The 27,779-nt window shown below is 41.5% G+C and overlaps 3 protein-coding genes across 4 annotated transcripts; all 3 read right to left on the bottom strand.

Moving 5' to 3' along the window:
• Positions 1–119: 119 nt before the first annotated feature.
• On the bottom strand, positions 120–4,976 carry dazap2 (DAZ associated protein 2). The gene is made up of 4 exons (XM_080469674.1): positions 4,774–4,976; positions 2,655–2,773; positions 2,318–2,566; positions 120–2,221 (listed from the first exon to the last, which is right to left on the bottom strand). Exons 1-4 carry the CDS (start codon positions 4,784–4,786, stop codon positions 2,093–2,095), a joined length of 510 nt encoding a protein of 169 aa, XP_080325800.1. The 5' UTR covers positions 4,787–4,976; the 3' UTR covers positions 120–2,092.
• A 1,883-nt stretch (positions 4,977–6,859) lies between these two features.
• LOC308112833 (uncharacterized protein) lies at positions 6,860–10,674 on the bottom strand. The gene is made up of 2 exons (XM_080468596.1): positions 10,420–10,674; positions 6,860–8,775 (listed from the first exon to the last, which is right to left on the bottom strand). Exons 1-2 carry the CDS (start codon positions 10,589–10,591, stop codon positions 7,919–7,921), a joined length of 1,029 nt encoding a protein of 342 aa, XP_080324722.1. The 5' UTR covers positions 10,592–10,674; the 3' UTR covers positions 6,860–7,918.
• A 2,272-nt stretch (positions 10,675–12,946) lies between these two features.
• bgnb (biglycan b) lies at positions 12,947–26,439 on the bottom strand. Of its 2 annotated transcripts, XR_013935517.1 has the most exons (9): positions 26,122–26,439; positions 20,111–20,375; positions 17,458–17,570; positions 16,668–16,881; positions 16,401–16,511; positions 15,683–15,776; positions 15,167–15,305; positions 14,684–15,061; positions 12,947–13,922 (listed from the first exon to the last, which is right to left on the bottom strand). XR_013935517.1 is itself a non-coding variant. In XM_080468663.1 (8 exons), the coding sequence occupies exons 2-8, from the start codon at positions 20,358–20,360 to the stop codon at positions 14,864–14,866; spliced, it is 1,119 nt and encodes a 372-aa protein (XP_080324789.1). In that variant the 5' UTR covers positions 20,361–20,375; positions 26,122–26,439; the 3' UTR covers positions 12,947–14,863. The 2 variants fall into 2 exon arrangements, 1 of the variants encoding a protein (XP_080324789.1); XM_080468663.1 differs by having other exon boundaries at positions 12,947–15,061.
• Between the last annotated feature and the right edge of the window lie 1,340 nt (positions 26,440–27,779).

Genomic DNA, 27,779 nt, shown 5'->3' with positions numbered 1-27,779 from the left:
CAGCTCGCTCGAGTTTCAAATTGACTAAATGTGAATGGGTTTGTTTTTTTTTGTTTGTTTTTTTTATTTGGGAAAGAAGTGTGATTAACAAAAGACGCCTCGGATATTAACAACTGCGCTGACAAGTCATTTAGCCTCTTTGCAAAAGGTTCGCATACACATGCAGGCTACCAAACGGCACAACTCCACAGTAACTTTTTTTTTTTTCCTTTTTCTTTTTTTCTAAACATGGAGAGAACTGGATGAAATCTATAAGATACTAAGAAATGTCACAGCTTTGTTTTTAAAAAATAGGAAAACAACTGAATGAGAGAGAGAGAGAGAGAGAGAGAGAGAGAGAGAGAGAGAGAGAGAGAGAGAGAGAGAGATGGGGGGGAGAGAGAGAGAGAGAGAGAGAGAGAGAGAGAGAGAGAGAGTAGCCCCTTTGTCTGCAACGTCTCAGTCTTGCTTCGCAGTGCATCTCAGATAAAAAGTGTTCGTTTGTTGTTGTTTTTTTTAATCAAATTTGTACAATTAGCAAAAGGTGCAAAAAGTATGCAACAACTTAAAAAGATGCAGTGGACACCACATAAAGTGACGCCACAACACTACTGATTGCAGTCGTGTCCGACGCGGAGACGTCTCCACCTCCTGCGCGGCGATTACGTTTGCTTTTAAATTGCGACGTTCAAAAGATTTTCCAAGTCACAACCAAACTTAAGTGCATTGCAGACCAGATCTTTGGTACAACCAGCTCATTGGTTATACTAAACAAGTTACTTACCCTAACTAGTCCTGTGCATCACTTTTAATGCGGGGAAAAAAAACCAAACAAAAAACGGAAACACTGAAGGTTTTCGATGAAGTCCGACTCAACCAAGTGGAAAATATCTAGAAATCAACACCATGACAGAAAGGTGACATTTTGCCAAGAACTTTGAGAGTTTCTGTGATGATGCTAAATATAAAAAAAAAAAAAAAAAAAAAAAGAAGAAAAGAAAAAGGGAGGGGAGTCGTTGAAATCTGTACAATAAAACATTTAGTGTATAAACTCTGGGTATCCGACTGTGAAAAAAAGAAAAGAAACAAACAAAAGAAGCTAAACCGTTACACCAACCACCCCTTCCCATTCATCTTACTATTTGGATTTAATTTAGTCATTTTTCTTTCCTTTAAGTTTACTGAAGTTAATTCGCTTTAATTTTAGGGCTATCCCCAGTGCTCCTTTGGCACTTCACTATGCTCATCTACAAGTTGCCCAACAAGGTACAGTAAACCACTTTAGATATTGCATTAAATCTCATTTTGAGCTTCTTTTAATTTTTTTTTTTTTAACTTTGTCTGCTCTCGTTTATTAAATTTATACGTGATTTAAATACAACTGTCAAATCCGACAGCTCACTGTGCAAGAAATTTGTCATGGTATTTTGGATATTGTGCAAAAGACAAGACAATCCTAGCTAAAAGCATCCAGGATGCTGATTTTTTTTTTTCTTCCTTTTTTTTTTTTTTTTTAATCATCATACTGGTATTTACATGAAACTATTACACACCTATTAATTTCAACTACACTAAAAGAGTTTTCAAAAAAAAATGACACGTGGAGATTCTTCTTTTTTTTTCTTCTTCTGCGCTTTAACTTTGTAACTGCGTTTCACTTTCACTATAAAGCAGCTAAACTATATAACGCGGGTCTGATATTTGAACATTTCATTTACGTAGCTTTACAGGAATACAAGAACATTTCAATGTAATTGGCGACCGTTGGATCAAAAGAGGAGGCCGGGTCTCCCGAACGAATACAGATGCCTGGAGGAGTCCAAGTCCAATCTAGAGTGACCACAGAGGTTAGACCCAATGAGGAATTGAGGGATGGATTCTACAACCTTGAAATTTAGCGTTTGTCCTCTCCAGGCAGTGGCATTTAACGTTCGATCTCGCGGTCAGAAGTGGAGTACTGTACCTTTCACAAGGGCTCTAAAATATTACATTCCGTTAGGTGATATCAGTATTGTGGCATGGCCAAGCAGCCTGAAGAGGGAGCCGTACGGGATGGGGGAAGAACTGGGACATAATGTAGGAGGGGCGGCTCGGTTTAGGCATGAAGTTGCTGTTACCAGATGGTATAACCTCCATTGGATCCACCCAGGAAGAAGTTATTCTTGCGCTGTGCCATTACGACGTTGGCGCCCTGCATGGCAGCCAGCTGAGCCGCGTTGGGAGGGTGACCGGGAGGTGGGGGCTGGCGAAGAGGAGGAAACACACACACACACAGTTAAGAGAATAAAACACTTTTCGTCTTAAATTTGTAAGTCATTTCAACCCGTTGGATACTCACTGGGATGGAAACGCTGCTGCCGGCTGTGAAGCGAGCCCCGGTGTCGAAGCCGCCCTCCACCATCACTGTTGACCCGTGTGGGTAAACTGCCCCCATGGGGTAGTAAGCCATGGGGACATTCTGACCCACCGCCCCAACCTGCATGTGTGGCTGCATGGGCATGAACACCTGAGCGCCAGGGTAGTGGGAGGACATCTGAGGCACCTGGCCAGGCACCTGAGGTGGAAGCACATATCTGGGCTGGTATATCTGCAGAGGAATTGAAAAACAAGAGATTTAGAACAGTTTGCAGGCGTTTACCTTAAATTGAAATGCGAGTTAGAAATGAAATGGTCACCTCAGAATATGCAGGTGGTGTGTCTGTGTAAGGAGGTGCCTGAGGAGACATTTGCATAGCAGGAGGGTATACAGGTGCAGTGCTCTGCTGAGGGTACACAGCCTGCTGTGGATATGAACCTGCAAAACAACATTTCGCCTTACAGCAAATATTTGCACTGAAGCTTCGACAGGAACTGACAGAGAAAACCTAAACATCAAAGCAGTACAACTTCTCCCACTTCATCATTTAAGTTCCTTATTTTACAGTGTAAAAGCAATGATTTGAATTGTCACAGTTATTATATTGAAGCTCAGACACACATGAGACAGAATAATAACAGTTCAGGGGAAGGAAAGCCCTTCAGATCTGCAGGTTATTGGTTGAAAAATGCTGAGAAACGTTAGACTGAGTGTTGGATGAGCTGGGACACAAAGAAAGCAGAAATAGACATAATCAGAAACGGATTCGGTTTTAACTGAGCAGTAAATTTCACTTAAGTAAGCATGAATTCTGTAATGAGGTTTGTTCAGACTTTGAACAAATCATTGATGGTAAAGGAATTTATGACACAGCACTTATTCACTTCACGAGGGCCTACAAAAGGTCAAAGGTCAGTCTACATGTTTCCATATGATGACATGATTTGTGAAAGTGTATAAACCCTCAAGTCTTTAATTTTCATATTTCAAGATTGAACAAATGATTATTTAGAGTTTATAAATTAGAGGGGCAGAGGGGTTGAAGACCTTGCTCATGGACCCAAAGCAGTGACCTGTCAGGAAGTTTACTGGTTTAAATCCCATCTCTGTCATAACCTCCCCAACTTAAAAGCCCAAACTGTACAGTTTGGTCTGGAGCTTCAATTCAAGACAAAAAAAAGAACATAATTTGGATCTATTTTAAAGGTAAATATATAAAATTTACAATCAACACAATTATCTATTCGTTGTCCTGACGGCTTGCAGTTTGTCTCTAATATATATATTTTTTAAAAACCTTATTATGCTGCTTAGACAAACCCTATTGCAGCTATTTTCTTTTGTCCTCAATGTCTATTGATTGCCTCATAATGCATTATCTATTTTAGGATAACATTTAATCTTCTTAAAAATGGTTCAACAGTCAACATTTTAACTTGTAATGTGGATGTCTTAACATTTCCACAACAGTGATTTGTGGGGATCTGTTGTAAAAACCGGATGCACGAAAGTGTCCCAAATCAAGTTGTTTGAACCAAACTAAAACCATGTGACTGTTTAAAGTGACACAGTTGATCATGCTGCTCTTCCTCCTCCTCATCAGGCGACCTTGATGATTGGTTTTGCATTTCGTCTTTTACCAATTCCTGAGCAGGGCCGGTTGTCATTTCAATTTTATCTCAGGATGTATTTTAATTTTGGTTCATTCAATGCTGACCTTTTTATTCCATTTGTTGTAAGTAATTACTAAATAATTGAAAAATCTTGATATATATATATATATATATATATATATATATTTTTTTTTTTAAATAACTATTGTCATTTTTATTGCGTTTACTATTAGTATTAATATATGGCGATTAAAAATATTTTTAAATCGTAGATTTTTTTACACCTGGTCGATTTACTAGTAGCTTAGTAGCATCCAAATGCTAAACTATAACAATGCATGCCAAACCAGAGCCGTTTTATCTAATAAAATAGGTAAAACATGGCCCGTGTGTACTCACACACACATAACACGCAATTTGGAATAAAATCATCCGTGTATTTTTTTTTGTATGTAGGACGGAGAATCTGGATAAAGGATTGAAAAACACAACAAACCAGTGAAGTCATGTCAGCCTGTGTGTCTGCACCGCCTGATGTTAGCGGACTTCTCACAAAATGTGACCCGGCCGGGTACAAAACCGCATAAATATAGAAGATGACAGTTTATTAAAAGAATCTGCGTCCGCCAAACGGGAGGATCTGTTAATAAACTGGTGGCCTGAGTGCAGCGTGTGAGCGCGGCTGGTGCCCAGAGAGCGTCCGTTATTGTTATGTACGTAGCTCCGGATAGCCATAACGACAGCTCCTCGGCTCCTTTACTTAACAACGCCAGCTCCACGGAGCGGACAGCTGACTAACATCCCGGACCGTATCTGGAGAAATACCTTTGTTGTTCATCGTTGCGGAGAAATTTGGAGGCTGAGGAGTCCTGGATGCGTCTTGTTCTTTGAACGGGAGCTCTGTGTCTTGTCTCGGCCTTATTTCAGGTTACGGGGCTTCACACAATCAGCCACTTCCTTGTTTTTCAAGCTTCTTGTTGTTGTGGAAGTGCTGACGTCACTCGTTCTCTATCGGCGCTGACCGACGCACAGACGCGTGCACCCGGGCGCCCCCTGCTGGTCTCCAGGAGTCAGTGCGTGAAGGGAGCTTAGCAGCACAGACCTTGGATATGGTAAAATTATTAATGATTATTAATGATAATAAAAATAAACTGGATCTCTTGTTTTGCCTTTCGTTTAACTTTCTCACTATATAACCATCAATGTTCATTTAAGTTTTTTTATCTGCCACTTTTGGTACATCTCCCTGCTTATCCCAAAAGATGTTATAGATAGATAGATAGATAGATAGATAGATAGATAGATAGATAGCATGTACACCCACAGATGTACATGTCCAGCTTCTTCCAACATTCCAAAGACATGCAAAAACACAATAGTAATTGTCTGTCTCTCTGTGTTTTGAATGGATATGCTACCTCTCCAGGGTGTCCCTCATGTTTGACCTGCAACCCAGAATTGTATAAGGTTGTATTGAAGATGACGGATAATCAAGCATACACTTTTTACACAATTTTAATAGATTAACACAAAATATAACAGTCTGTTATATTGTTCCATAAGGACGGAATAAAGCAAAGAACAAATCGAGTTCTGTCCCATCCTTACATTTACCACATTGACATTTTCCACTTGTTTTCTTAAAATGTTTTATGTTTTGAAATGTTTTAATCACTTGCCAGCTTGTTTGTTTATTCATTCTCTGGTGTTTCCTTATTTCATTTGTGATAGTATATCAGGTATTTTCCACGACCTTGCAGTTATGTGTTGTTATATTGTGTTCGTGTCCTTCCATTAATGTCATTTGTTCATGGTGGGTTTAGGTGCCTACAGTTAAGTTATTCTTCATTAACTGACATTATATTCTCTTAGTTTTGACTGTTAATTGATGTTGAGTGAATATTGACTTCTACAAATCAGACACATTTCTTTCCGGTGGCCACTAGAGGAAGCACTTACTCCACCAGTTTGATGAAGGGAAGACAGAAAGGCTTTGGCATGTGATGGCGTGCAGGGGCTCCTCTTCATCTGTAGGAGTGGGGCTTCATGGTTGATGGAAGCAATGGGAGGTTCTCATGAACGTTGAAATATACACAAACTTTATATACAAAAAGGAGTTTTGCGCTGCGATTCAGGGAGAGATTTGTTCGGGCTCCGAGTCGTTCCCCAGACAAACCATGGTGTCTGACCAATACTGGTCAACCTATTTTCATGTAGCAGAGGTTCCTTCATCATCCACATATCATAGATGTCTGAGAAACTAGTGGAGCATCTTTTAGACTATGGGATGTGATGAACAGCAGCAGAGTCTTATATAAGATATAAACACAGGTCTTATGTCAAAAACATGAGTCTCATACAAATTTTAAATGTCATCAAAAATATTTACACTGAACAGAAATATAAATGCAACACTTTTGTATCTGCTCCTCTTCTTAATGAGCAAAACTCAAAGATCTAAGACTGTTTCTATGTAGACAAAAGGCCTATTTCCTTCAAATACCATTGACAAATTTGTCTAAATCTGTGTTAGTGAGTTTCCTCCAGCCTCCTTTGCTGAGAGAACCCTTCCACATCACAGGTGCTGGTCAGAGAGCATGATGATTACACAGGTGTACCTTAGGCTGGCCACAATTAAAAGAAGAACTCGAAAATGTGCAGTTTAATCACACAGCACAATGCCACAGATGTTGCATGCAGTTGGCTGCTGACTGTAGTACTGTCCACTAGAGCTGTTGCCCGGCTGGTGAAATATATTCTAGTTGGGGCCGTGCTTTATGAGCTTTCTGCACAGCTCCACTAATCCATCAACTCAATACAGCTCCTCTTTCTCCTGTCTTACATTGATGGACAAACTGATTAATCCAGGTGCGTCCGACCTCGTAAGTGACATCAACATTGGAAACCAGCGCTCTGTAAAATGTTATTTAATAACAATATTAAAAACTTCAGACATAACTTATTAGGTTAACACATTTTTAAACACAAAGCTGTTGACTGATACGGCAGTGCCCCTGAAAAGGCATATGACCAGAATGGAGTGTAAAGAGGAATATATACAACAACATAAAATTATATAGATTGTACTAAAGTGCCTGTATAAACTTTACTGTTTTAAGAGTGTAAAGAAATCAGTACTGGAATCGATGAACACCGTACCGTACATAATGATCAAGCCAAACGTTACTAAGGTGATCAGAACTACAACAATATTCCCAAGAGCACATTCTGATTGTTCTATTATCAGCCGTTACTTCATTGGGTATATGTAATAGAGCTGCTTGACTCCCTTGTCAACATGTTAGTATTCAGTACAAAGCTTCTGACTAAGACAAGAACAAACAATACAAATACGAATCTCTGAATTGTGAACTTTACATGGAGCCTCCTATTTGCACTAAACTAGAACTCCACTTAATATGAAATAGAATAAAAAAGGTAAAAAACAATACTGTGTATAAAATGTAGTGAGTGCCGCTAAGCTGGGGTGTTATATAAACTCATCACTCAGTCCTTTAACATGGTAACCAAAATGGAAGAGCATTTCTATAAGTCTGAGAAGGCTTAAACCAGACTTATCAGTTGACGTTGTCGTGCGAGTCGTCATGTTCTTGAAGCGAAGTTTCAACCACAGCGACAGGTGAGGCAACGAAATCGATGGTAGATTACAAACTGTCCAAAGACGGGCGAGTAGTCGAGTAGCAGGGCCCGTCGTACCCTGAGCTGGACGCCATCTTGTAACGCGTCTCCGTTTGTCCGGAGATTCTGTAAAAAAGCCAACTGAGAGAGGAGCGTTGACATTTTCAAAGTAAATAATTGCAGAATGTGCAGGAGCTGTTAAAGACCTCGTTGCCGTGTTGGCACGCCTCCCCACCCAGGAATGTTTCCTTTAAACTGGACGATACCTTGTGATTCGGGGCTTAAGCTAAACTTCCTGCATGAAATCTGCCATTGTGTGGCTCATGACATCTTATGTCAGTGAGTTTTCGTCTTCCGCAGCAATGAACAACTCTGCGTGAGTTCTCATGTGGCATAACAAATCATTGTGCGAACCGAAACTTCTCACGCACGTTTCGCAAGCGTACGGCCCGGTGTGAGTTTTCATGTGGCGCAGCACGCTGCTCTGTTGACTGAAACTTTTCCCACATGTTTGACAAGAGTACGGCTTCTCGCCCGTGTGAGTTCTAATGTGCTGGATCAAATGACTCCGTCGGGCGAAACGTTTCCCACACGTTTGACAAGAATGTGGCTTCTCGCCTGTGTGACATCTCAGGTGGACCAACAAAGCACTCTGCCGGGCGAATCCCGCGCCACAGAATTCACAAAATTTCTTCTCGTCAGTGACAGATTTTAAGTTGGGAGGTAATACGTGTGCTTTACGGACAATTTCACCACAAAAATGCGTTTCACACTCGGCCTGCTCCTCCGACATGGGAACGTCGTCCACATGGTCACTGTCAAATGTGATGAGGTCTTTCAGATCCGCAGTTATGGTCGATTCCGAGTCATTATGCGTTTTCACATGGTGGACTTCAGAGTCTCGAGAGAGGACCTGCTCAGTGTCCAGTTCTTCCTCTTCTGGTTCACTCAGGTAACTTTGCTCATCAAAAGAAGGAATCCTGAAGGTATCACCTTCAAACTTCAGTATAAGCTGCTCTTCCTCCTGGCTGGTACCGAGTTCCTCCTGTACCCCTTTAAACGGTAGAAGTCCTGGTTCTTCTTGTTCCTCTTTGATCTGTGGAAGTTCTGGTTCTCGCTGCTCTGGACACGAGTTTGTGTCACGTTCAAAGACCTGCTCCTCCCTATGATCGTGGTGCTGTGGGAGCTCTAGAGGGACAAACAAAAAGTACAAGATAAAAGGTTAGTTACATTACTACTACAGTTTAAAAATAAACTGGGGCTCAAGCTGTGAAATTAAAAGCTTTCATTCAAATTCCAAAAATAGGGTACAGTCGTTGCATCATGTGTACCTTTCACTGCCGAAGAGTTGGTAGATTAAGGATTACTTTATTGAGTTAACTTTTCTCGGTGGTATACTCCTGAGACGGGGTGATAATTAAAAGTCTCTTCAAAAGACAGCAATGTTCACAACTTTATTGAGCAGTCAATGTGGGGAAAAAAGTAGCAATGGTGCCATCAACCACTATTTTTCTAACAATTCTCTTCGATGTGATCCAGAAAAATGGTTTTATATACTTTTTTATGTAGATTATCTTTGGATTTCCAGTTCATGAGGACAGTCTCTTGAACCCCAACATGCATGTGAGGATGCATCTAAAAGCATCGGTGCTGCCCTTCTCCCAACAGGAGCAAGCGCAAAAAGTGGCAGCTGTCGTGGCACTTCCGGCAGCTTCACCCGGGATGCTGCGGCTGCTTTACTTTACTTAAAATAAATGGGAATGTGAAAATGTTGACTCACTAGTTTACAATTACTCAGTTTCACAAAGCTTCTCTGCCTGCATCATGAATCTTCCTCGGTCAGCATGGTCCTTAAAAATGTTTTTTCCATGTTTTGTCTTTACTTGTTAACCCAGTCAGAAGAGGTTATCGAGCGGCTTGAAAAAAGAAATTGACCCATTTCATGATACTGAAGCAGAGAAACAGGAATCCCTTTATTTTGCCAGAGGCAAGCTAAAATTGTATGCATACAAGAGTGAAAGCATTAATTATTATTATTATTATTATTATAATTAATGATCTTGTCAATAATCATGTTTGCTTTGGAAAAATTACATTAAGTGGTTACAGAGCATCAGGAACCGGAACCTGAAGGACACATCTAACAAAGACAAGACCAGGTAAAGGACATGGTCTGCGTTGTGGTTGTGCAGGCACAACTTTACTTTATCTTTTCTGACAGTCGTGGCAGACAGTGGTTTGGCAGGTGACGCTACCATCATCTTTTACTTTTTATCCCCAGAGCTACGGGCGAAACAATGAAAGACAGAAAACGCTCAGGAGAGGTTAGACATTTCTAAACACAATCACTCACACACAAAACCTCTTGAGAGTAATCATGTGAAACTAGATATGTTTCATATATCAAAGCAGCGTATGTGTTGAAGACATTTCTTGTCTTATATAGTGCTGGGCAAATGAAGTAAAGCTGCCGGAAGTGCCACTGCAAACTGCAGCAGCGACCGCGGCAGCCACCGGAAGTGCCTCAGGGAGCTTCCGCTGTCACTTTTTGCGCGTGTCCCTCTGCTTTTTTTTTTTTTTTTTTTTTTTTTTTTTAAAACGGCTGCCTACCTATGACTCAATTTGGTAAAGAAAGTTCCACTCTGGGCACAAATAAATAATAAATAAACTAATGGATCTCAGTGCCTTGCATCTTAAAGCGGCAGGCACACAGAAAAACATAACAGACACAAACCCTGTGTCTTCTCTCTGCGGTGGATAAATCAAACACAGCCACAGCGATGGAGATCCTCCAGGAGTCAGATTAATGGGTTCTTTAAGACTTTTCCATACCTGTTCTGTGTAACTTGATCTGAGGTTTCCAGATGATTCCAAACAGTCTGTGCTGACGAGCAATCTCCTCCTCGTACTGGATGATAGTGTGTTCAAATACGGTGAAGATTTCCACGGCGGCAGCAGTTAGTCGCTGGTTGATAAACTCTCTCAAAGCCTGAACTGAACTCATTGTTGCTGCAGGAGATGATATATTTTCTTCGTGAGATTCGACAACACAAATACAACAAGCTTCAACAAGCGCCAAACAGCCTCCAAAGCGGCTTCTTCTCTCGCTTTGTTGGAGGATCACAAACAACGGTCAGCGCCACACTGACATCTACTGGACGCGGGGGGAACTGTAGAAAGATACCAGGAGTCATGTTGTAATCATAACCAACTAATCGCCGTCAAAATTAAAAACTTATGAAGGATGTAAAGATTCTACTTCTTCTAAATAAATAAATAAATCATGATATGGCTAATTTTATGTGTCTCTCGTCGTTCCCAATGTAATTGATTAATGTTATCTGTGTGACTAACAAACTCTTTTTGATCTTCATCTATCATGTGTGAGGTTATTGTTTGTAATCTGTTATAACTGAGATGTATATTTTATAATCTACATTTAGATCAGCGCTTGGTCTACTGTGTTGGTAAATTTCTTGTCTTTTAGTAGTTTGGGTCGGACTGTGATTATTCTTTACTTCCAGGAGGGGGAGTTAGTTCCATTTACTAAAATCCATTTCAATGCATTTTGGAGTAGTGTGGGATCAGTTCTTCTCTTAATGTTTTATACCGTTTAGGTGGAAAACCATCACTGCCAGGATGTGGTTTGACTTTTCTTTGTGTTTCTACTCCAATTGCTTAAGTTCATCCTGTGATGAGGTATATTGTTTCATGTTTTCTTTTTGCATATTTGCTTGTGATTGGAATTAATTGACCATGGCTGCTTTTATTGCATCCCATGTTATAGAGGGATTTGTCTCACCCTTATCTTTCATAAAGTTTTATATTGGATCTTTGATTTGTTCAATGACTTACCTAATATTTAAAATTCCTGTATTCTGTCTCCTCATTATATTTTTCTTCCTGGAATTGAAATGAATGTTCTTATAGAATGCATTATGATCAGACACATCAGCTGTGGCAGCTTTGTACATTATCTCTATTTTCCTTTTTGCGCTAAGTAATCAAGTGTAGACTGGGTGTATCTTTGAGTAGTGACTGTGCTGTTGTGAGGGGTGTAATTCCCTTCATATATCAAAGAAAAACTGTTTTTCCCATGTAACTTTCACCAGTTTTCTAAAAGCTTTTTTCTTTCTTCTATGACTAGTTGTGTCCAGGCCATAGTCCAGGATCACATGAAGGTCACCTCAAGATATGTATAGTCCTCCAGTTTCCATAGCTATAGTGTTGAGGTATTAGCGTTCGTACAGTAAAAGGTATTTTTCAAAACGACATCTCTTTAGTTTTCCCTGCTCTATAATTGACAAATGAGTTTCTTGAATGAAGCTCCATGTTTAACATTAGTCTGAGCTGAAGAGTCATTAACATGAACGAAGTGGAACCTGTCTGATAAATATGATGGCAACCAGTTTAGTGCTGTACCTTTAACCCTGATGATATGTTATGTGATATGAGGTTATGCATGCAGCACTGGGATCTAACAGGACAAGAACAACAGAGACCAGTCTTTTGTCTGAGGCCATGAGAAGATCATTAGTAACTTTAACCAAAGTGTCTCTGTGCTATGATGAGTTCCAAAGCCTGACTGAAAAGACCCAAATAAATCTTTTGGAGTCTTTTGTACAATTTGTTTGTACATAAAGGGTCACAAAGTTTAGATTTTGGCCAGTGGCTTGCTAAAACACTTGGATCAAGGCTGGTTTTTTTGAACAAGAGGTTTAACAACAGCAACCTTGAAGGCTTGTGGTACATAGCATGTTGCTAAAGATGGATTGATCTGATCTAATATTGATATACTAAACATGTGAAAATATCATCAAACAGTCCAGTCTGGATCTGATCGAACAGACATGTTGGGTTAGATGAAGCCACAATTGAGGATGACTCAGAGAGCTCTATAGTTTGATGACTGTATATCAGGTTCGTAATGACAAATCTAAATATGTGGTTGATAGATATGTGACAACTTTGGCTACTGTGTCTTAAACTTTATCTGTAATAGTCAGAATTTTGCCATTAAAGACGTTTACAAAGTCATCACTGCTCAAAGTTAAAGGGATGTGACGTTTGACAGAGCTGTGACGTTTTGCCAGCCTGGCTATAGTACTGAAGAGAAATCTAGGGTTGTTCTTGTTCTCCTCTATTGATGAGGAATAGTAGGCAGTTTGGCTTTTGCTCAGGGCTTTTCTTAATTTTTTTTATTTATTTTATAGATTAACAAACTATATCTCCAGGCTGTATAAAAATACTTCTAACTGAATTAGATAAACACATTAAACACATTGATTTTGTAATGATATGACATCAGTTGAAATTAATCATTTGAACAAAATGGATTTATAAGAAAAACAAACAAAACTTGGAATGTGAACTTTTACTATGACAGTTCATGCTGAAGTAAAAAGAAATTCATGAATGCGTTCATAACATTTTGGAAAACATTACATATCAAAATATGTATTAAAGTTTACGGCACGTGAAATATTTGTACATGAATGAACCTTTAGACCATTTTCTTGGACTGCTTTTTGAATATTTGTGTGCTTTTTTCCAGCCTTTCTTTTCTCCTTTAAGATACTTGAAGTTTAGGATTCATTCATCAGATATTCCCACTTCTTGGTTCCTCGTCTTTATTTGACACACAGCATCCAAAACCAGGGGCATCAGATGTTCTCTGGCTTGAAGCAGCAGGCTAAAAAATGTTTTTATTCACATGCAGCAGTAGGTTGTCAGATTACAGAACAGAGACAAGACATAATACTTATAGCTAAAGTAGTAGCACGTAGGTCTACTGACGTAAACACACTAACCCCCTAATAACCCCCGAAGCAGAAGAAGCACAAGGAAAAAAAAAACTGTGCAAACAATGCATCAACATTACTATTGTTTGTAGCACTATGTGAACACACTGCCTTCAATCTCTCAAAGCAAAGCGGATGTGTATTTTCTCTAACTGGGGTACATCCCCACTACCTCAGTGTCCCCTCAAGGAATACTGTATTGTAAGGTATTGCTGAGATAATATTTAGTAAAGGCATAGAAAAGACTCTTTACACAGACCGGTTGGTGGTTCAGTTGAATTGAAGATATGTTCAGTTCCAATAAAGGAAACTTAAAGGCAACTTTTACTAATTCAACGAGTCAGCTGATTATGAATTTAAACTGTGAACGATGTAAAATTCCGTGACTATTTGTTTCTGAATATAAGTTAACCAAAGTATAAACAGCTTCAAACCAGTGAAATGGGCAAGTTCCTGTAAATACCAAATCAGCACATACATGGGAAGTCATATAAAGCACCTTTTTATGTACGATTATGAAGCCCAGATTAGAATCTGGTCGGATCCGAAATCCGTCTGGACAGATTGGAATTCTATTGTGGGCCGGCCCAGAATGATATTCCAATAATATATATGTATTTCAAACACATATTTCTAATTCAACATACCCTGGAAATCGGTAGGAATAAGTAAAACTTATTAAATCCTACCACTTCTCCAATATTCAATAATCACATTTCAAAATCATCCCGACTATTACTTATAATAATTTTGTTGTTAAGCATTTGTTTGTCTCATATTTTCATTTGTTTGCAAGTAATTTTTTATTTGTAGTTTCATTATTGATAATTAACATGTTATTCATTAACTATTTTGTAATGAAGTTAAATTATGTTTTTGGGAATGTCTAGTTGTAGTTTAACTTGGAATTTCAATCTGGGACAGATTCTGGATCGGGTCAGATTCCAATCTGGGCCTCGACATATATATAGAAAAAAATCTATAACGCATTGGTTTTCTATTGTTTACTCATAATCCTCATCTTAATCCTGACCACAATAAATTGTGTGAAGGATATGGAATGAAATGCTTCACAAGTTTTTCATGGAAGTAGGTTTGGGAAACAACATTCTTCGTAGACGTCCTCCTCATTCTCATTTTCTAAATGGCAAAACTTCCCAAACTTTGAGTTTCAAGAATGCAAAAAAAAAAAAGAAAACTCACATGGGACCCTGCAAGCATTTTGCTTTCATTCCCTTCAAGTTATGGGTTGCTATTTTTCACCTCTCTTTATATTTCATCAGTTTATTGCCCACTTTCTCCATCTGTACAAAAACAACAACAAAAAAAAGTATTGATTTCATATATAAACTACTTTTAATTCATCAATCAAGCTTTTTTTAATTACCATTATTATTTAAATTATCTGCTCCTCGCCCCCATTTTTATCTATCATCTTCCCTTCAATTCCTCTGTATTTTCTTGTTTTATTTGTTTTACTTCTTGTAGTTGCCAAACTGAATGGCGAGTCGGTCGCCGACACAGCGAAACGTTGCCGGCTGCACCTCCCAGTAGTGCACGGGGTTCGCAAACAGGCTGATGCCATTATAGAAAGTCCTCTTCATCCCAAACCCGCGGGGGCAGAAGTCATCCACGCCCACATGGCCGATGTTGTTGGAATGGAGGTAAACCACCTGAAAGGGACGAATGTCACGGCGGAGGGTGAAACACTGAAGACGAGAGGTTCACGTATAAATAGGAAGGGAAGGAGGAGAAGAAGAAGTGCGCATGGGACTCACTTGTAGGAACTTCATGTCCGGCAGGCCCCTGGGAACATTAGTGAGCCGGTTGTTGTCCAGGTGAAGCTCTCTGAGCTGCGGCAGGTAGGACAGACTTCCATTCTCGATGTTGCGGATGTGGTTAAAGCCGAGGCCCAGCCTGGGGCGAGGATAAAAAAAAAAAGCTTATTTCAAAGTACATCAAGTATTTCTGGAGCCTGGAGATGGCCCGGTAACCATGATTAGACCATCAGGAAGTGGATTGTAATAGAGAGCGAGCAACAAAAGAGGAAGGGCTTCATCACATGTGGCAGATGGGAATTTAGCCATTACACATAAGAAGATGGGCTGGAGTAAAAAAAAAAAAACGACACACAATCATGCAGTAGGACTATTTTTCTGCTTCTACTGAGCGTCGATGTCGTTTCCATTATTACCCATGCGCACGCTGCTCAAGAGGATCAGTCTTTTCTGTAGCAGAGGCAAAGCCATCGAGAGCTTTATGTCATAAATGAGGTGTACGAGCGTGAAAGACACCTGTAGAGGTTTTTGTAGCGGCTCAGGTCCTCCAGTTCCACCGCCTGGATCTGATTGTGGTCCAGGTGAAGCTCGCGGAGACTCTCTGGGAGATCTGAAAGGTGGACACCGTTTGTGTCATTTCAGAATCAGAATCTTTTTTTGTGGAGTAATACTTTTGCCACGTAATCTTGCCTAAATAAAAGAATGCAGTACTGTTTATAAATGATGTGCAGGATATCGTTGTTGCTCTTTTGCTGCACAGAGTTTTTAAGTTTTAAGAGTCTGGAACTTGTTTAAAGAAACTATAATGTCTACATTTTCAATAATCCAGTTCTTGCTCAAAAGAGTCCGGTCAGGAATGACAAAGAAAATGTGGGTGAAGTTAAAATAATCCCAGTCAAATTTCAAGTCTGGGTCTATTTCAGTTCGATGTGGTTTGAAAGTCCAGATCTTATGTTAAATGTTCAGGTTCAACTTTAAGAGTCGTTTTTCAAGATCGGAGTCTATTTCAGAGAGCTGTTTTGAAAAGTTCGTCTCTGATTTAGAGAAAAAAGATCTTAACACAATAGAGATAAAACATGTTAATGAGAGAGCTGTGGTGCTTTCCTTTGGCCGATTGCTTGCTGGCTCTAAGTGGTTAACCACGTTTCCTAAACAGCTGGACTCGTCCTTGAAGGAGACAAACTTGGACACATGCATCAACATTAAAGCTTTAGCCGCACGGAGGAGTCATTACCTTTTGGCACGCCGGTAAGTTTCGCCTCTGATATGCGCAGATAATTCAGTTTCAGTCCCTTAAAAGCTCCAGGCTCAAAACCGCTGTTGTGGATGGGGTTTGCTCCCATTTCTGCAAGATACAGAGAACATCTGTGGCATGAAATAAAATGTCGTCCCTTTAATCTTAGACAGAAAGAAAAAAGAAATCCCGTGCCAAAGTGGCAAAGGCCGTGGTGAGCGCCACAGAGCTCGGCCTGGATTTGTTTAAGTCGTCAGCCTTCCTGACCTATGCAGTTCATGTTGCTCAGGCCAGCGAAGGCTCCGGCTGCCACATTCTTGATGCGGTTCTCGTGGATCCTCATCTCCACCAGAGAGGCAGGCAGGTTCTTTGGGATGGTGGTCAGCAGATTCTTGGAGAAGTAGAGTTTCTGCATCTGCTTCAAGGGGGTGAACGTCCTGGGATGGACTTTGGAAATGTGGTTATTCCTAAGAGAGAGACCCTGAAAGGAAACCCCAGAGAGCACATTTAAAACCCATTTTATTGTATTTTATAATAATAATAATGATAAAAGAAGTCATAATCATACACAAAACACATACAGGAGCTAAATTTTGTAACCTCTGTCACAGTAAATGAGAGTGTGAGTGAATGAAAACAGATCAGTCGTCCGTCTCCCAGCAGTCTCCACCTGCGCTGGCTGAGAGACACAGACAGATGAAGTCTGAGGTAAACAGCCTTCAATAGAGATGTCATTGTATAATGTCATGTCAGGAGTTTCCAAAGTTGCCAGACTTAATATTGCTCTTGGTCAGCACTCTTGAACGTGGGTCAAGAGAGCCTGAAAACTCCCATTTGGCTTGAGGCTCGACTTTAATACAATTAAAGCTCTCAGAGCGAAGGGCGGCACTTAAAAAAAAAAAAAAAAAGAGAGGAAATGAACATGTAAATCCCAGACAGAGGAAACAGAGCTCATAATGATATTTCCCAAGCAAAAGCTGAGATGAGTCAGTTTCTTGAGACGAGCTGCGCCGCTCCTAAGTGAGACATTATGAATGTAAGCAGCTGTTTTTCTTACATATAAGTGAGGAAGGCCTCTGAAGTCATGCTCCTTGAGCTCAGTGATACGGTTGTTCTGCAGGTCCAGGAACTTTGTGTCCGGAGGAATATTCTTCGGCACCTCCGTCAAACCTGCAGACCAAAGAAAACAACAGATGGGAATCACCCTCCATTAAAAGCTTCCCCGGGTGACGGTGAACCAACACCCTGAAAAACCGGTTTGTTTCCTAGTGGGCAACATCCGAGGACGTCTTGGCCAGCCCTAGACTTTGGAAAATAAATAGTCACGGTGTGTTTCAAACCTGCATCAGGCCTAAACATTAAACCAATCACATGCCCACACAACGGCAAATTAGTACGTGTGTTGCTCCCAGACTATTATTTTAATGAAAGGTGGATACAGACACAAGCACGGAGGTCACACACACACACACACACACACACACACACACACACACACACACACACACACACACACACACACACACACACACACACACACACACACACACACACACACACACACACACACACACACACACGCTATTTCCCCTCATGCCAGATGGGGACACCAGATGTTTTCCATCTGGTTTCTATTTGACAGAAGTCACAAATGATGTGATTTTAAATACCATCAGCAAAGTCACACATCGAATGGAAAGGACAAGGGCACCACCCAGACACTTTCGAATACAATCTGACTGACGTGTGTGTTGTTAAGGTGTGAGCTCGAAACCGCGATGAACTGAGGATACGTGTGCAAATTTTGTCTCCTTTGGGACACAAAAAGATCAGTTGAACAGTAAAAATAAGCACACAAAAAAAAAAAAAAGTCTACTGAGAGACAAATTCGTCCGGGACAAGAACAGATGGCTACAAGCAGGTATTATTGTGGCGTTAGGAAATACACCTGCACTCTTCGACTCAGGGATCTCTGGAAAAAGACTGGGCACACGCACAGACACAGAAAGCAGTAATCATTAACGAGACCACATCACAGGGCCACGTGGACGAGTGTATCAGATGTGGTCAGTGGTGCAGACAGGCTGCAGCAAGCGATTCCCCACCATAGGCCCAAGCTTCATCTGGACCGACACCATGATGCAACACAAGCCCTCCGGTAGGAGAGCGCCAGCTGTCCCACTGGGATCCAGTCTACCGCTGACCACATCTGACCCACAGGACCGTACCCAGCGCCGTCCATCCAGAGTTAAGTTTAGATATATGGCTTTGGTTGTGCTGTGCCACACCCTCCATGACACCACACAGCTCGAACCCTCGGCAGCTTTCCCTTCAAGCCACATCCACACACATGCAGCGCCGGGAGATGCTCAGACTTCATTTCGACTGAAGAGCCAATGATTAATAAAGTATTTATCTAAACTTTTCCTATACAGTTTGCACAGCTGCTCCAAGGCTCTGCGAGGTGGGATGTTACCTGGTTGATTTATGGGGGAAGAAATATGTATGCGTCAATCCTGCCAGCTGGAGATCGCTGAATCTTTGTGCATGGATCAGATCTAACAGACATGATAAACACATCCTGGGGGAGAGAAGCACAAAAAAAACTTTCTCTCGGAGTCTGATTAAGTGACTCCTGCAAACCCCCCGCCAAAGCCACAAACCGCAGCTCCTCACCCATATCTGCCACAAATCTCCGAGCTTCCACCGCCAACTGACAAATCTAGCGCCCGGTAAAACCTCAGCGCCCCTTAACACAAATACTCAACATCACGCTGGGATGCACACTGAGAGGAGACAGACGCCACCACCGAAATACATCTGTTCTAAATAAGCACTTGACATTTTGGAAATTATACGCTTCCACATTTACCCAGTGCAGCGAGACCAGGGACAGTAAATATATAGAGCTTGTAAAATGATGATGCGACAAAACCATTATGTCTAAACAGGGACGTCTTATTAGAGTTATATAGCCGGTATAATGTGAGGAATCTTTATGTTTATAAAAAGGGACTGAAGGAGTTTTCCTCTGGTCCTTTAAGAATAGACAGACGGGGATGAAGTGTGCACTTTTAATATCTACACTCAGGAAATTGTTCATGGAAATGACTGAACTTAAGCACTGAAATCATTATATCACGTGCAAACTCCATTCCAAAGTTAACTCAAACTTTTTTAAGACAATTTTAGACTCCTCAAAACTAACTCACTTTTTCTTCCATCACCTCCTTCTGTTTTGGGTTTCCATCAAATATCCTGCACATGAAGCAGCTCCCTAAACAATTTTAAACTCGTCCCATCAAAGTGGCTCCTTCTTGCTTAATATATTTAATATTGTGTCTTTTCCTCTGTGATCGCTTGAGTCCGTCTCTCCCTTCCTTGATCCCTCGCCATCTCTCATCTTTTTTTTTTCTTTCCTTTTTGGCTCACGCCATTCTTCCCTTTCCCCTCCTCCGCCCAGGAAAGTCAAAGTCAGGCACACGAAATCCCTCAAAGGGATGTCTTTCTTGTGAAACTATTCCAGCATTAACCCAGGGGAGGAACAGTCTCCCTTCGATAACACATCAAACGGGAGGGGGAGCTTTATTCTCTGCAAGGCTTGGCTTTCATTCAGCTCATTTGTTTTTCTTCCCGACACACTCACAAACGTGAGAAAACCATGACAAGGCATCACGCGTTCGCTTCCCCGCTCACACACTCGCACTGACCGAGGTCAGAACACTGGACGACCCGGAGCCGGCAGTGGCAGCCGAAGGGGCACATGGGTGCGTCGGGGGGGAGGATCTCCTCCACGGCCGAGCCTTCTTCCTCGTCCCTCATCATCGTCAGCAGCCCGCCGCTGTCTATACTGTCCATGGCAAAATCCCAGAAGCCTCTCTGCTCGAAGGGCAAGGCAGAGGAGGCGGCGAGCAGCTGGGCCACACACAGGAAGAACAGAAGGGAGCAATGTGGCAACATCTTCCACTTTCACGCCTGAGAACACACAGACAGAGAGAAGAAGGCAGCGTCAGATGGATTAATAGATTATTTTATACTATGAGCTCCTGATAGCTGAAACAATGCAGCCTAATGTGTGTGATGATGTTGGATTATATGGACTTTTACTGTGTTTTCTTTCTTCCCTTCATGATGATTAAACCAGACTGAAATATGCATAATAAGATCTAGATGTCTGGGATGATGCACCGAGGATTGGAGACAGCAGTGAGAGTGCTCCTCTGCCTGCAACTCCAACACATTTTCAAATATCATTTTTTTCTTCTCAATGTCATCAGCCAGGATGCGTCCTGCATCACGATCCCAAATTCAAACTCTGACAGAGCTTGTGCAAAAAATTCTCTTAAAAACTCAAACAATACCTGTGCTGTACACGTGCAGATCAAAATATAACAAGATTCAGATATTCAATATATATTCAAGATTCAGAAAAACACATAAAAATTAGGGTTCATTCTGGGACAAATGGCTTTTATACATATACAAACCAAGTGTGATGTGCCTAAAGGATTATGATGCTCAGAGGGGGAAGGAAGACGACCCAACAACATTAACCAGGGGAAACTCTTCCACCCTTTCAACCTGATTAATCCCACTACGTGCATGACACACTGCAACGTGGGTGCAGGGCAGTGGTCAGTGGTAAATTGACAGTGAAATATTATGAAATGGTCTGCTTATCCTTAATTACAAAGGCCGGCTGTTTATACCACACCAAACAGGGAGACTATAGTTGGAGGCCGGTTGAGGAGAAACGCACTCATTCCCCTGTCATGCGTGCCAGGAGTCAACTCCTGGGAAGGAAAGTCACTAAAACCACACCAAAATGTCACTGTCTGCTTCCTGCACAGCACCGTTCCCGAGAGAACGAGTCCCCTCTCACTGGCCAATCAGATAGCGCGGAGGACAACGCCGGAGTGGTGGAAAAGTTTATTCCAGCAAATGAGCTTTGCAACAAAGCGCCCCATTCATCCCCAGGAGAAAAAAAATAAATAAATGGGTGTGCAAAAATGTGTGTGTGGATGCATGTGATTGAGTGTGTGTGCGTGTGTGCGTGTGTGCGTGTGTGCGTGTGTGCGTGTGTGCGTGTGTATGTGTGTGTGTGTGTGAGTGAAAAAACACAAACTCCATGATGTCAGACTTGTGCGTGCGCACACGCTGCTAATTGAGGTTCGCCCGACATGTGAGCAATGGCCGTGTTTGTTTGCTTGCTTTATCCTGCACTGACCCAGCTAACACTTCAGCGCAGCCCCCCCCTCTCACTCAACCTGAAAACTCATTCCTAGAAAAACAAATTATTACCAGGCCAATTGATCCCGACAGCAGGAAGCTGTGACCTTGGAGGCCATTCGTATGACATAAAGCCCAGTCCCCCACAGGACACAGGCGTGACCCAAAAACCCTGTAATCTCTAACCTTAGATTGTGAAGTAACCACTGATATCCAGCTTACAGAAGTAAAGATGTTCAATGGTCTGAAAACTTATATTAAAAAAAACTTTCATCTTTTTAATTTTTTTTGGTTTGTTTTCTGGAAGCTAAACTTCACTTGCAGTTAAAATATGGCCATCGAAAGGTGACGAAAGCAAAAACAAAAGCAGAAGGAACAGGAATTCTATGGGGGTGTTTGTTGTGTGTGTTTTGCAATTCTAAAGGAACTCGTCCAAATTACATTTATTGTCCCAGGATGTTTCTAGTTTTCACAAGAAAGTCTGTAAAACAAAAAAAACAAAACAAAAAGAATCTGTGAGGGTGTTTAAAGAGGACTTCTCTGTTGGAGGAACATTTTTCATTCCAAGCTTCAAAAAAAAAAAGAAAAAAGTTCAATAAACTGATACTGATCCTGCAAAATTACACAAGTAATTCTGTGAGAATATCTCCCAGGAAGGGACACAGGAATGTGGTCGGAGTCAAACATCACAGTGGGAATGTAATGGAGAATGCTTAAAACACAATTCAGTGATGAGTCCACGCATTCGACCGTGAGAACGCCATAGAAATTTGATTTATTTTTCTTTTCTAACAATGCATATAGTAATTGCTTATGCAATCATCTGCAACTGCAAATATTTTTGCCCTTCTAATCATTTTCAGGGGCATTAACTATGAATAAAACAAAAAAAGGCCCGGGAGCATGAATAACTGGCCCCTGCAGTCGGATCCCCGCCATAAAAATAGCAGCTAAATTATACCATTTTGTAGAAAAGAAGAAGGAAAAAAAAAAACGAAAACACACCACTGGCCTTGACTTGGCCAGAAGAATGCAGCCAGGAGGACACAGCGAGGGCAGATATAGTCAGCATCACACAATGACACACGACAGAGCTGGAATTTACGCAGAAGACAAACTGGTTTTTATGTCTACAATTTCTGTTCTTTGTGCTCTGCAGCAGTATGGGAGGTGTATAAACGATGCACCACGTTGTAAATCCAAGAAAGCAACACTTAAGACTCCGGTTTTGCGGAGAAGGCCGTGATTGGTCAGAAAAGCTCTGTAAGTTCCCTGCTGTTTGTGGAGATGCAGCGGAGGATGGGGATTTGCAGATAAGAGATGTTTGGGCGAAGCAGAGACAAAAGGACCAACAGGGAGTTTAAGTACAGTCTAATACATCCAGGAACAGCTGTAAAGCTATTATAAACACAACACGACAATCGGACTGAACTACATCCCACAGTGAAGCAGCCTCTCTTTTAGTAATAACCACTTTTATCCGGCCCTGTTGTTTGCGCACACGAATTCCTCCTCTCTCCCTCCATTTAAGCCGCGAGCTGTCAAACATCCGGCCTGGGACGAAAACAAACCAAAGGCTTCAATCTTAATTGCTGTTGCCACAGCTCACCCTCCAATCCCGGAGGTTTAATAAGACGGATGGATGAAAAAGATGGATGAGCAGCTACTCGCGTCTCTGTCACCGGGTTCGTCTCCGAAGTGGAGGGACAGCTACACAAACGCTGAAGATCCAGGGAAGTGTTTGACCAACAGCTGCATGACGGGAACGTCAACACAGGACTGCCCAAGGTTGGAGCAAAGTGTTGGAGGACCGGGACGAAAAATGCTCTTCAAACAGAGACGTTAGAATCTAAAGCACTGAGCTGAATGTTGAAAAAGCCTTTTAGCACAAGTTGCTGCTAATTCATATCTGCGTGAAATTTATTGAGCCAGCAAAAGAAAAAGAAATGGACAGATACGCCAACTCATATAGCAACCTAGCAGTCCCTCCCTTTCTCACACACTAAAAACATATCTCTCTCTTAAGTGCTTGATGCATTTAAAAAACGGTCACAACAAGCAACAGAAGACACACACACTTCTAAAGATCTCCCTTCGTACCTGATGGAGACAAAAGCTTGTAGGAGGGAAGAGAAGTAAAGGATGACCAGATGTCGACAGACAATAAAACTCAATGTGCCAGTAAAAGTACCTTCTTCAATATCCTCACTATCACTTGTTTGAGTTTCCCACATGCGGTGCCTGAGATTGGCTTTACATTTCCTATAAGCACGATCCATCATGCAGCCGGGTGCTTGTCAACTGCTCACTGAACAGTGATTACTTTAAAGTGACTACAGTTCCCACGAAGGAAGCCTTTGCCCCCTTTTTTCTTCTGGCCAGACAAACTTGGATTTGACTTATGTGCCCTTTTGTGTGGGTCGGAATATTAGTTTCCTGCTTGTTTGCTCTGCCATGACGGCAGAAACACAATCAGACAGCGATCAAGACGCGAGGCGGCACTCATTCGATTTCTATCCGCGCTCTGCTTTTCACAGCGTTTGGCAGTGATGTGAGCAGAGTTTAAGGTGGGGCAGAGAGCTCCCTGGAAGCCGAACTGGCACCACAACGCTGGTGTATTGGCAGCCGCCACGTCAACACTCAGCGGCTATTAAGATCACACGGCGGCTCCAAGAGATCGCGGCGCTGACTGTGCACAGGGGGCTCGACATGGCTTTGTTCTGCTCACACAATAAAACACCGCTTTGCGTGGGGGGTCCTCCGGCGGGGTTACTGCCTCTGTATTTGTTTGATCTTTTCTGCAAACTATCATTTCTCCTCTGTACCACATCGAAGCTACAGAATAGAAGAGAAAAGAAAAAAGAAAAAAAAAACTTCCCCCTGCAAAAGTAGAACAAATGTTTGTGGATTGGAAACCATGCTGCCCGAGATGCAATCCCACATACCCATAAACACCTGCACTACATAAACCACAGGCTTATTTAAAGGTCCTATTCCTCCAAAAATGATCTGGGGATTTGCAAGATCTCCCTGATTTCAATGTGCTGACTTCCTGCGCACGCACGCACGCACGCACGCACGCACGCACACACACACACACACACACACACATCTCAAATTCACACACTCTCCTCAAATACAGGCTGTTGGAGCTAGGCGTGTCCGTTAAAGAGCTTTCGGGTGGAGTTAACTGCACCAGTGGCTGTAATTTGGTGACTGCCATCCCTAAAAAAAGGAACCGTTTGGCAGCTTCGCCGATGCCGCCGAGCTTGGATGTGGTGGCGAGCCGCGCTCTGCTGACGAGATGAGGCCTGACCGACGCATCCCGGCGAGCAGAGCGAGCACAGGGCAACACAAAGAGGCCATATTGTTCAGCCGCAGGGGGAGCGGAGCATCACATCCATGCCTGTGGGCAGATTATCTCTGACGAGAGAAAATGATCACATTTGAACCAGTTTACAAAGAGCAGATACGTGTGCAGGGCGAAAGGTTCAAAATAAAAGAAGTTGGGACAGACAGGTGAGTGGAGAGCAGGTGGAGGGCGGTCACAGAAACTAATAGGCAGGCTGACTGAACGGTCAGGAAACACGTTTAGACCATCACTTTAGATGTCTGACCCCTCTCCACTCAGACACTGCCTGCTCTTTGAAAGGTGATGAAGTTTTTTTGGTGTTTTTTTTAAGTCTTCATACATGGTGGAGGATTTTTTTTGAATCAGTCAGAATTTGGGCCACTGTGGGGGGAAATGTCACGTTTATTCATTTTATCATACACGGCAATATTCTTCCTCCCTGATAAAGTTTCAAAGATCACAAGCATCTGAACACTGTGTACACTGGGCTGAATTTGAGGGCAGTGCCAGAACAAAGTCACCGGATTGGCACGTTTCACTATAATTATTCTCTCTAAATGAAGACGCGGGAAGAGACATGAAAGTCAGACTGGCGATGAAGTTTGTTTCATTCAAGAGCACGACGACAGAATGGGTGTGTATTAACGAGATGGTAAACGAGTGGAAAAGAAGATTGCTTGATTATTATCTCAGTGTCAGATGTCTTCGGAGAGTTGTTGCGCCATCTAGTGGATGATTGGTGTGAGAGTCAGAAGAAAGAGCATCAAATGCAGCCCCTGAACCAAAAGATGGAACAGGTTGGAGTCAGAAGCCACAAAATAACAGAATCATTGCAGGGACATAAAGACATTAGATAAAGTGGTATATTTGAACATGAACATTGGCTGCTGTTGCCGCCAGCTACTTGGAATCAGAAACAAATCTCAACTATAACTAATGTATGTTTGAATAAAATGCAACAATAAAGCAAAACTTTTACATATATATAAAGAAATAAAGTTTTTTTTTTCAAGTAGGAAGGTTAGTTGCTATTAACACTACTTTAAAGTTAATGTAAAGTTACCTCACGAAGGTTTAAGAAGAGAAGAAGGCAAAAATTACACACACTGAATAAAATACTGAAATGATGGAATTTCTTACCTTTTGGACAGAAATAAGATTAATTCCAAGTTCCGGAAAGAAAGCTGAAAGGTTTGGGGTTTTTCTTCCTTCCTCTCTGTTTATCCTGCTGATTTAAAAAAAAGAAAAAGCAAAAAGAAAGTGTTCCTCACATTTAGGGATAATTTGGGTCCTGTGACAACCAGCTGCAGCTCCTCCAACACTGCGCAGCGCGTCAGGCCACCGTGTGCGCTCAGATCCAGACTCAGCAAGTGACTGCGTCCCGAGGAGGAGGAGGAGGAGGTGGGGGGAGAGCCCAGAAAGTTAACCAGCCAGCCTCCCTTCTCCCCTTTTTTGGAGGGAGGGGTGATGATGATGATGGGGAGGAGGAGGAGCAGGAGGGGAGAGGCCTGAGTGCAGACTGTGCTGTTACAGTAGCTGATGCAGTGAAACAGTTTGTACCGTATAGCCGTGGTTTTTACCACAAGTCACCATGTCTGTGGGTCGTCAGAGAAAAGTTGTGCTGGAAGAGGAAATCAACCATCAAGAATATCTCAGAAATTCTAACTTGCCCATAGGTGATGAAGTGTGTTTGCTTGGACTCCTGACCATGTGACCATCAGGTAGTTTAGATCGGCTCCAGCGCCCGGCGACCCTGAACAGGATAATGTAGTGAAGAAGATAGAAGGAGTTATTAGTGACCACAAGAAGAGAGACCTGGCATTGGTCATTTAGATCAAGGTTGTCAAACATGTATTATTATTATTATTATTATTATTATTATTATTATTATTATTATTATTATTATTATTATTATTATTATTATTATTATTATTATTATTATAATTGATTAATTTTATTATCTATTTATTTGTTGAACTGCGGAGTGAAATGATGACATTGCATTGTACTGCCCTATCGCCTAATAAAAAAAAAAAGTTTTTTTTTTTTTTTTTAAAAGGGTGTCAAACATCAGGACCATGGGTACATCGGCCCACAAATGGTAAAACATGAAAAACATGGATTTTTAAAAGAAAAATGTAACAAATTTCTTCGAACACAAGACAACACTGAGACCCGAGCTGAGATCTCGGTTATGCTGCCATGAAAGTTAGCGACCTCGTTGTTATCAAACTCGCCTCAAAGCCACGCTGCCAGGGTGAGTTTGTAAAAACCCCCATAATGCAACAGCTATAGGAGAAGTGGTTGAAAGTCCCGAAGAGATTCCGGACCAAGAGTTGAACCCAGAGGTGAAAAATAAAAACTTAAAAACTCAGACTGTAAAATGGAAATGAAAAAATTCAATTGTTCAGAATTGATTTAATTGAGATTATTTAATAAATAAATGGAGATGCACTAATAGGCCTGTCTAACCTCATAGGTATCGGGTGCGGATGAGCCACTCTATGTGGATTTTGCATGTTCTCCCTGTGCAGTAAGTTTTCAAAGGTTCTAGTTTATCTAGTTTCCTCCCAAAGTGTTGAAGGTTTACGAGAGAACCAGACATCACAGTGGCAATTGGAAAAAACATCTGTACAGAGAAATTTGACAAACTCACCTATAATTTAAGACTAATTGCACACGGATCATTTCTGAAACAACAACAACACAAATAAGAGTTTATTTCTATGTTTTGATTGGATAGTTCTCATCAACCTGGGCTTTCTCGGTACCTTTATAAAGTTTTCCATCAGAATCCT

Source organism: Lipophrys pholis, assembly GCF_963383615.2.
Source record: "Lipophrys pholis genome assembly, chromosome: 8".
In the NCBI taxonomy this organism is placed as follows: domain Eukaryota; kingdom Metazoa; phylum Chordata; class Actinopteri; order Blenniiformes; family Blenniidae; genus Lipophrys; species Lipophrys pholis.
Note: the sequence above shows the minus strand (reverse complement) of the source record. Positions and strands in the feature narration are given on the sequence as shown.